Consider the following 10,636-nt stretch of genomic DNA (forward strand, 5'->3'; position numbering starts at 1 on the left):
GAATTTTAGGATGGTTTTCTCTTTTTCTTCAAAAAATACCTTTAGGATTTGAGTAGGCATTGCATTGAATCCTTAGATTGCTTTAAGTAGTGTATTACTATGCTTGTGCTACCATAACAATAATTTTCCCACGTATGTGCATAGATTCTTATACTTAAAATATTGTATATTTAAAAAGTAGGTTAGCATATGTATTTTATACAGTTACTCTCAATCATCGCCTTCTAATGGAATTACAAGGATATAGGATGACAGGGAAAAAGGCATGGCCGGGGATCAGTACACTTGATTCTGCACTCTTGTTAAAAATAACTCCACTGAGATTCATTTTCCTCATTCTAAAATTGGAAGAATAGCTCCACATCAGGGAAAGGACTAAATGAAATCACATGTATGTAAAGTACACAATTAGATGCAGTTAGTAGAATTACATTGTTTTTATTAATACCATTGGAAATGTGCTTGAGGTCCTACATTTGGAGTGCTGTTGATCTTAACATTTGTTCAGAAGAAAAGGAGCAACCTGTGCAAAGCTCATGTGTTCTGAATCCCCAGTGGCTACCACACCTGTGTGCGGAGCTGCTGCCTCTTCCAGTGACTGCCGCTGCTGGGAATGTGTTACCTGATCTCACAGATGTGCGGCCTGTCTCTCATAAGGATGAGGGTGTCTGTGAAAATGTTCATGTTGAGCGAAAGCAGTTGTAATGTTAGTTGTTCACTGTTTTTCTTCTCTTCTGTTTCTCTGGCAGCTCTTGAAGTCCTACTGGCTGGATAATTATGCCAAAGACTCTGTAAACCCTGGAGTCATCGTGTTGCTGGGATGTGGCATCGTATCTAGTACTTGCGGTCAGTTGGCCAGCTACCCCTTGGCTTTGGTGAAAACACGCATGCAGGCCCAAGGTGAGTTTTTTTTTAATGTTTTTATTTATTTATTTTGAGAGAGTGCATGCATGCATGCGTACGTGTGCATGAGTAGGGAAAGAACAGAGGGAGAGGAAGAGAGAGAATCCCAAGCAGACTTCACGCTCAGCACAGAGCCCGATGTGGGGCTCAATCCCACTACCGTGAGATCGTGACCTGAGCTGAAATCAACAGTCAGAAGCTTAACTGACTGAGCCACCCAGGTGCCCCTCAAGGTGAGTTTTTGATGGATGAATGATGCTGATAAAAGTACTCTATCAGCAACATGCTTTTCGAGCTTCAGGTTCTCCTGAGGTAGCAGAATATGCTTTTCAGATAGTATTTCACAAGCTTTATTTATTTATTTTTTTCATTACTGCCTCCCTAGGGAACCCTTTCATAAATTATTTTTCTAATCATCCCCTCTTCATGAAATTTTAATATCACAAATACACTGCACATGTACTCTGTGTATATCTGCATTTTATGGGTAAACAGTGAGATTTGGTTTTGCCCATATTGAGAATGCATGTTTTAAGAGTATATAAGCTTAAGTATCTAGACGGATTTGGGTTCAGACCTCGTTGGATTTTCCTCTTTGCCCCAAACCTCTTTGGATTTTCCTTTACTCATCTGTAAATGGGAATGAGAACTGTGCATTGTTGTGAGAATTGGCAACAATATATGTAAAGCACCTGGCCTTTGGCAAATTGTTGGTAAATGGTGGCTGGAATTGTTTGCTCTTATTGGACCCTAGAACTTTTGAACGTGTGGGATCCCTCCTCACTGTGACCCTGTCCTCTCCCTTGGCTTTGATTATACTGTGTCCCCTGGCTTTTCTACCATCTTATTGATTATTCTCTATTCTTAAAAGATTTGCTGCCTTTTATTGCTATTTAAAGTATGTAGCCCATGCCTTTCTTTCCTTTTTTTGCTCTTTGCTGGCCAGTCTCACTCACCTACTATCATTTCTTTAAACAGTACCTCCCGGGTATCTACAGCTCTATTCCCAGTCTCTCCTCCAAGTACCAACCACCCCACTGCCCCCAACCAAGTGGTCACTCGTTAAGTAACCAATACTTTCAGAGCCATTGTCAGGTGCTGGACACTCTGCCAGATGCTAGGGTTAGAGCAGTCCACAAGTCAGATGTGGTCCCTGCCATTGTGGAGTGTAAAAGACACACATGCAGCAAGTAAACAAACTCGTTAAATCACCTCCCCTTTGTCAGGGGAGTACAGAGCAAGGGACTCTAACCTTACTTGGGAGCCAGAGGACATTGTCATTTAAGTTCAACCTGGAAAGACAGGTGAAAGTTAGCTGGTCAAAGGTGGGGTGAGGTAGAAAAGAAAGAGCCTTACAGCCTGAGGAAAAGCATATGTGAAGGCACTGAGGCAGGAGAAAATGGGGTCCATTTGAGGAGCTGAAAGAAAATCATATGCCTGGAGAGAAAAATGGAAAGTAGTAACTAAATATTTCATTTGTATTCTCTCATTTAACCATCACAACCATCTTTGGGATTGATACTAGTATTACCTGTATTTTACAGGTGAGTAACTGGGGCAAAAAGAGATAAAGTAACTTCCATAAGGTTATACATTGGTAAATAGTGGAGCTAGACTTCAAACCCAGCCAGTCTGATTGAAACCTTCATCTGGCAAGTCCCCCTCTCCCATCTGCCAACTCCAATCCAGTCCTCTCGTGGCTGATAGACCTATGTTTCTTTTTTTAAAGATTTTATTTTTAAGTAATCACTACACTCAAAATGGGGCTCAGACTCAAACCCCAGACTCAGGAGTCACACGCTCCTCCAACTGAGCTGGCCAGGCACCCAGATCTGTTGTTTTTAAAGTCAAGGTGTGTTCACTTGATTCCTGTTCAGAAATCTTTGTGACTCTTCACTGTCCTCAGAATAAATTCCCAAGTTCTTAGTGGGAATTTCAAAGCCTTTAGTAATCTGGCCCCACTTTATTTTTTCTCCTCCTCTCCATTTCCCCACCCCTGCCTCACTCACCTCCAGCGCTGGATACCCTCTGTGTAATAACCACATCAGCAGTCCCCATGTAGTGCCCCCATGTGCCCTCACTTTTCTTTGTGGTGTCAGCAGCATGGGCTTTCCCTTCCTCCCTTTCTTGACTCTTGAGGCCATTTTCAAGGCCCAGGAACCCTACATTTTCTTAAGCTCCTCAAAGTGCTCCATGCTCCCCTTAATTCCAAGGATTGATCTACTCTCTTTTCAGTGCTTGGTTAATGAGGAGGGCTGGCCATGGCAGTGTGGGGTGGTAGAAAGTGTGAACTTTGGAGTCAGAAAGACTGTCTACTCTTAGCTCCCCGCCACTTGCTGGCTAAGTATATTAGGCCAAGTTTCTCCATCTTCCTAAACCTCCAATTCCTCATTTATAAAATAGGTATGATACTTACCTTGCAGGATTGGTATATAAAGTAATAAAGCCAGTATCTAACCCATAGCAATTACTGAACTAATAACTGTTGTTACCATTGTTACCGTAATTACGGAACTCACTATTAGGTGCCATGCAAGGAGATTTATATATAAAGGGATACTTTATATATTCTAGAATATCATTCAGAGTCACAAATACAACATATTTGAATATTAAATTAGCCTTGTTTCTTTCTTTATTTCTTTTTTCTTTTCTTCTTTTCCTAGCCATGTTAGAAGGAACCAAACAAATGAACATGGTTGGCCTCTTTCGACGAATAATTTCCAAAGAAGGAATACCAGGACTTTACAGAGGCATCACCCCAAACTTCATGAAGGTGCTCCCTGCTGTGGGCATCAGTTATGTGGTTTATGAAAATATGAAGCAAACTTTAAGAGTAACCCAGAAATGACATGTTGAAATTTTTGCTTCAGGGTGATTATTGAAATTTTCATTAGTCCTCTGGAGTGACTTTTACCACCTAGAATTACAGGTCTATGGCAAAAGAAACCATATATTTGTCACAAAAAGGAAGAGCATATCAATGATTACTTCAAATATTTGGGCTCAATTTTATATATACAGAAATGTTAAAAATCATAGTTTTGATAAGCTCATACAATTTTGAAAAGGCCACAAAATTGTATTTTATCTTTTCATATTAGTGCCTTTCGACAAAGCTATGCCCTGAGTCCTAAATCTGAAAAATGTATTGCTTGAATTAAATTTGTTTTGTGTAGTAATTATAAATCACTAATCTTTATTTTGGTTGGTTCAAGTTTATGCCAGTTCCTTAATACTTAAATGTCTTTTTCTAAAAAACAAAATGATCAGAAAACCTTGAAATTTAAGTTGTTTAATGTATTTTGAATGTCTTTGTAGACTTCTTAAAATTTCCTTGTGGAACCATTAATAGAAAATCATTGCATGAAAACATACCTTACAGCAGCCAAGTAAGTATAGGGCTTATATCACTGTGTTTCTTTAAGCTGAATGAGAATGAACTGAAGTGGCAGAATTCCAGGGCATGCAAATAACTCTAGTCCATTTACATTTTTTGTATAAGGAGAAGTGATGAAACAGTATTTACTTCAATGTGCCCCTTTCCATTTTCCTTGCACTGTTATTTGGTTCCTGGAGTGACACACTGATTGCCAGTATATTGCTGTTAAATTATCAATGCAAGGCAACTTATTTGAAAGATTCTATTTATTCTGTCATTGCTTTGAAAAGCACCAGGAAGCACAACCTTTTACCTATATCAGCATCTGCAGAACAGCTGTCTTATCTTTGTCCTCCTTTGTTTCCTACTTGAATCAGATTCTCTTTTAATCAGGAAGGCTTCTAGGGAGCATTCTTGGTAATCGAACATTTCTTAATTATGTCAAGTAGGTTGATCATGGGTGAATGACATCTTCATTTCCCCCTCAGTGTTGAATTTGTTTGAACCTACAATTCTCAACTTGGGCAGTGCAACCCTGGGAGAATAGTGCATTTTAATAGTAGTGTATATTAATATCATATGTTAGGTACCTGTGTTTAAATGAAAGGCTCAATTTATAAACATATACATTCATATTCTCCCTTGTGCCAAGTTTTAGGAACACATTATGATGTAGAAAATTTGTAAGATTGATGGCATATTTTTATTTTACTAAAGGCATTTTTGTAGGCAATCATCTTTTTTTATTTGTGTGATTAAGACTTAGACAAATATTTATTAGTTGAAGTTATTCTGTAGCTTTTTTTTTTTTTTTTTTTTTTTTCAACGTTTATTTATTTTTGGGACAGAGAGAGACAGAGCATGAACGGGGGAGGGGCAGAGAGAGAGGGAGACACAGAATCGGAAACAGGCTCCAGGCTCTGAGCCATCGGCCCAGAGCCCGACGCGGGGCTCGAACTCACGGACCGTGAGATCGTGACCTGGCTGAAGTCGGACGCTTAACCGACTGCGCCACCCAGGCGCCCCTGTAGCTTTTTAATGTAGTTTGATTTCTAAAGATTTCGGTTATCAATTACCAACATTTTTTTGTGAAAATCTAGTGACATAATAGGCATTTATTTGAACCTACCTCTTATATTTTTTGAACAAAAGAGAAATGTTGGAGCTGTGTTTGTGAAACATATTCTAAAATATAGCTTTTAATACATTAGTTATGCCTGATAAATGTCTTGGTATTTTTATAATACCCATGATAAGCATGGAACTCTATCTTCAGGGTTGTTTGTACTTTGGAGTAATTCGTAAATGACAATATTAAGGTACATGATTAGCTTTTTCTTTTTTTACTCATAAGAATTATGGGATGAATAACTAAAATTTTAAGCTACTGAAAAAGTCATTGTTCATTATGAATTTACATTGTTTGCTATTTAACATTGTAAGGTATGAATGTGGTTTATCTGTACATCATATATCTTTTGAAAAAATGATCTTGTGTCTTTTGAAAAGAGCCCAGAGTTGAAGATGTTTATTTCTGGTATTATTGCATATGTACTTTGCATTTCTATTAAAAAATATATATGTTTGTTTTAAAAATGATTTGTTTCCTCATTTTTAAAAAATAGGCAAAAAAGGAAAAAAAATGGCTGTGTTACACAGCTTCTATCACTGGCAGCAGTTTGACTGATACTTTTCACATCTGACTCCATATAGTCTGCAAATATTTTCCTGAACAGCCACAGCAATTGTTGTTAATGTCATACATTTTGGCATAAGATGTTTTTCATGATGTCCAAATCCCACATTTATTAGTTAGGGTTACACCCCTGGGGGTTCATGGTGTCAAGGAGAATTCAAAATCATGGGATGACTTTTTTTTTTTTTTTTTTTTTTTTTTGTGAGAGAGAGAGAGCGAGAGAGCAGAGTAAGGGCAGAGAGAGAGGGAGAGGGAGAATCCCAAGCAGGCTCTGCACTGTCAGCACAGAGCCAGATGCAGGGGCTCAAACTTGTAGGAACTCGATCTCATGAAACATGAGATCATGACCTGAGCCAAATCAAGAGTCAGACGCTCAACTGACTAAGCTACCCAGGTGCCCCCAAAATCATAGGACTTCTTGACACATCTTGGTGGAGTATCAGTTTGTCTTCAAGCTGTGGGAAGCAAAGCTAAGTAAGTTTAGTGGTGATTAAAACACTTTTTTACAGTGCAGATTACAATTAAATACAAAATTTGATTTTAAAAAATAAAATAATAAAACATAAGACTGCAAAGACATTTCTGTGCTCCAACTCAGATGCCACTCAGACTCCAAGAATAAACATATGAACCCTCCTCTGTTTTCAGGAACCCTTGGTTAGAAAAATGCTGCTGCATTTACTTCTCAACCTTGTATCCACATCAAGAGAAGCTTCATGTAAACAGGGATCATATTTTATGCTATTTTATACTTTGAGCTTTATATCAGGACACATGTATAAAAGTATGTCCTGGTTTACTTCTCTCCAGATAGGAATTTTACTTGCCCTTTTGTTCTTATGGAATTTTCTTTTCTTTTCTTTTCTTTTCTTTTCTTTTCTTTTCTTTTTTTTCTTTCTTTCTTTCTTTCTTTCTTTCTAGATGTGCACCACAGGAGTATTGATATTTGTGGGGACGAGCAAGCAGCAACCCTCCTCTCCTGCTTTGCTGTGTTCCCTTGTTGGGAATAGCGTGGATTGGACTGAACTCCTTTAGACTGCTCTCTGGGAGAGCATGCCTTGCCACGTTCTCCCTCCAGTGCAGCCCAGAGCTGTGCTGAAGTCCAAGCTGCCCCAGCCTGGACCCACCGCTGCCCTCTGGCCACAGTGTGATTGAAGATGCCTATTCACAGCCCTCTGGCTGGTGGGAAAGTTGTTTTTCTTCTGTGTGTGTGTGTGTGTGTGTGTGTGTGTGTGTGTGTGTTGTTTTTGTTTTTGTTTTTTTTTACCAGATGTGCATGTTCCCTGGTTGTCACTGGGTCCCATGGCCATGAACTCAGATGCTCAGCCACAGCCACTGCAGCATGGTTTTCTGTGAAAGAAGGACCTCAAGCCTGGGCCACTTGGGCATCTTATTCCATAAGAACTTATGTGTCATTTTTAATTTCAGTATTTATTAAACACTACTTTGTGCCAGTCACTTTCAGCGGCTGAAGACACAGCATTGAATAGAAGACACAGCACCTTTCCTCATGGAGATTACCTGGAAGGAAGAGACAGACAAGAAATTCACAGAGTAAAATAAGTAATATGTCTGATGGTGTAAGCACAGAAGGCAGTGCTAGGGTTGGGGCTGTAATTTGAGATAGAGAAGGCCTGGCCCAGAAGGTGCTTTTTGAGTAGGGACGTAAAGGAGGTCTGGGAATGGGTCATACCAATATCTGGGGAGGGCATTCCAAGCAGAGGGAATGCAGATACAGGCCGCAGGTGCAGTGGAGCCGAGTGAGCAAGGGGGAGGGGAGGGTGTAAGCCATGCAGCCAAGGGGCTACCGTGGGAGGCATATCAACAGTGCGTTTGTCTAGTTCTCAGTCTCTAGGACTCCAGGACAAGATTCAAATGTCTCCCCTCTGGGGGTGGGACTTTCATTATTGGAACCTTGTTGGAAAATGCCAGCCATTTCTGGTAACCTTCATGTCCATCTGTACAGTTGTCCCTAAAGTAGTCCAACACATGGACCCCTTCCCAGGCAGCATGTCTATTGGCTGCTGTATGCCTGTCCCTCTCCAGAGAGAATTTTAATTTTTAAAAAATGTTTATTTTTGAGAGAGAAAGAGAGAGAGTGTGAGTGGGGGAGGGGCAGAGAGAGAGGGGGGACGGGGGACAGAGGATCTGAAGTGGGCTCTGAGCTGTCAGCACAGAGCTGGATGCGGGGCTTGAACTCATGAACCATGAGGTCATGACCTGAGCCAAAATCGGCCGCTCAACTGGCTGAGCCACCCAGGTGCCCTGAGAAATTTAATTTTTTAAAAAATAAATTAGAGATCCTAAAATTTTTCTAGATATTTCCCGGAGAATTACAGAGAACTTCAATTTCAGCAAACTAGCAAGGCTATAGCTCTTTTCATGTTCTTCTCTGACCACCTTGTATCTGCCCAGGATTTGTTTATCATTTATACAAGTTGTTCAATATTGGAAACAATCCTTTTATTTATTTTTTGTTAGTTGATATTGTCCTGCTTTGAATTCACTTCCACAAAATCAAGGTAATAGTAACAAAAAAGTGATTTGTGTTTTGTTACTCCTGGAAAAGGTGCTGGTCTTGCCAGGGATTTTAAAACATTATAAAGTACTCTTTCAAAAACTTAAACTTACCACCACCCTCAGCATTCGCTCATCAGTCATATTTTCCAAGAGTTTATACTTGTCTCTATATATACCAGTCGTACAACACAGTCAAGACCATGGGCTCAAGATGAATTAGCCCAGGGGCGCCTGGGTGGCGCAGTCGGTTAAGCATCCGACTTCAGCCAGGTCACGATCTCGCGGTCCGTGAGTTTGAGCCCCGCGTCAGGCTCTGGGCTGATGGCTCAGAGCCTGGAGCCTGTTTCCGATTCTGTGTCTCCCTCTCTCTCTGCCCCTCCCCCATTCATGCTCTGTCTCTCTCTGTCCCAAAAATAAATAAACGTTGAAAAAAAAAAAAAAAAAAGAACTCATAAAAAAAAAAAAAAAAAAAAAAAAAAAAAAGATGAATTAGCCCAAATCCAAGCACCTATAATCAGTCTGGGCTGTAGGTATGCATCAGTCAGCCCCCACAGGAGGTCCTCACATGAATCTTTTTTTTTTTTTAATTTTTACTTTTAGAAAGAGTGTGTAAGTGGAAGAGAGGGGCAGAAGGAGAGAGAGAGAATCCTAAGCAGCCTCCACGCTCAGTGTGAAGCCAAAATCAAGAGTCAGACACTCAATTGACTAAGTCACCCAGGTACCCCTCCCTATAAGAATCTTACTGCACCAACTGGCTTGTGCAAAAAATATGGTATTTCCTAATTTTCTTTATATCAGCTTAAATCCATTTGAAAGCTCTGATACCACTCAGTGTTGTGCCAGCGACCCGGGGTCTTAGCCTCACTGGACGCAGGTCATGATCCAGCATCTGTGCCATGCTTGGCAAGGGAGTAGCTGGGAACCTGTGGGGCATCTGTACCTGGGGTCTGGCCTTTCCATTCTGAAGGGGTGAGGTGTCCAATATAAATCTCTTTTAACCCTAGGACCTTCAACATTTGTCTCCTTCCCAGACTCTGGGTTTGCCTCTTTATGTCTTTGCTCTTAAAAGTATTCCTCTCCTCTTCCCCCTGGGAACCCTGGCATCCTCTCTCCAGGTAACTTAGATGTTTGCAAAAGACAGAACAGACTTTGATCAAAGTGACTTCTATTTTCCACTTTTAAAAATCACTCAGAGAAGGAAATACTAAAGGCTTGGTTCCTTGTCTGAAGTGAATTGAAAGGGAACATATAGAGGAATAAACACAAATTAGTATTTCATTAAGTTATCCTGCTATAGGCTCTCAAATTCCTCCTGCTCCTTGGCAGTCTCTCTCAGGGGTAAGTCTTACTGTGCCATGGAGCAGGGGGCTCTCTCTATGCAGGGAAACACCACATTTTTCCACTTACTGAATCTCTGAATCTCCAAAACTTTATTAGTACATGGCAAAGTAGCTTTATAGCCAGACAGCTCAATAAACAGTGTCTAAAAGGAAAAGTCAGCAATATCATTGAGAGTCGACACTTTTCAAAGGCATGGGAGGAGAAAGGAAATAGAGGGAAAAATTAGTTGTAATATGGAAAAGAGTAACTTGGAGTCTAGAACTGTTTCTGAATCTTTTGTTTTGGATGATATAGGGAATACATAAATGATACAGTGCAAGTGTAGGTAGTATTAATAAGTTCAGGTGCTTGAGACTTTTTATGGTAGAAACCTAAAGGTGAGGTTTTTTCTGGAAGAAACCTAAAGGTGAGGAAGAATTTTTAACTTTCTTTCATGTTTATTTTTGAGAGAGAGAGACAGAGCATGAGTGGTGGAGGGGCAGAGAGAGAGGGAGACAGAGAATCCTAAGCAGGCTCTGTGCTCTCAGCACAAAGCCTGATGTGGGGCACGAACCCACAAACTCATGAACCGAGAGATGATGACCTGAGCTGAAGTGGGACCTTCAAGCAACTGAGCCACCACCCAGGCACCCCAAGGAAGAATTTTTAAGGTCTATCCACTTGTGATCTTTGTTCTCCTGATTTTGTTTCCTTCCCACTTTGTTATTTGCTGAGATGTTCCTCCTGGTGAGATACGAAAAAAATTTCCATAAGGTAATAAAACTATGTTAAGGAGAGGAAAGAGTCAGACAATA

At 40.3% G+C, this 10,636-nt stretch overlaps 1 protein-coding gene across 1 annotated transcript in view; it reads left to right on the forward strand.

The window, feature by feature from the left end:
• LOC125173601 (calcium-binding mitochondrial carrier protein SCaMC-1) overlaps positions 1–5,077 on the forward strand; it is a 54,415-nt gene extending 49,338 nt beyond the window's left edge. Inside the window, exons 9-10 of the mRNA XM_047872917.1 lie at positions 750–900; positions 3,570–5,077. Of these exons, the coding sequence (XP_047728873.1) occupies positions 750–900; positions 3,570–3,754 (336 nt within the window). The 3' untranslated portion in view covers positions 3,755–5,077. The remainder of the gene's footprint in view (positions 1–749; positions 901–3,569) is intronic.
• The last annotated feature ends 5,559 nt before the right edge of the window (positions 5,078–10,636 follow it).

Source organism: Prionailurus viverrinus, chromosome C1, assembly GCF_022837055.1.
Source record: "Prionailurus viverrinus isolate Anna chromosome C1, UM_Priviv_1.0, whole genome shotgun sequence".
In the NCBI taxonomy this organism is placed as follows: domain Eukaryota; kingdom Metazoa; phylum Chordata; class Mammalia; order Carnivora; family Felidae; genus Prionailurus; species Prionailurus viverrinus.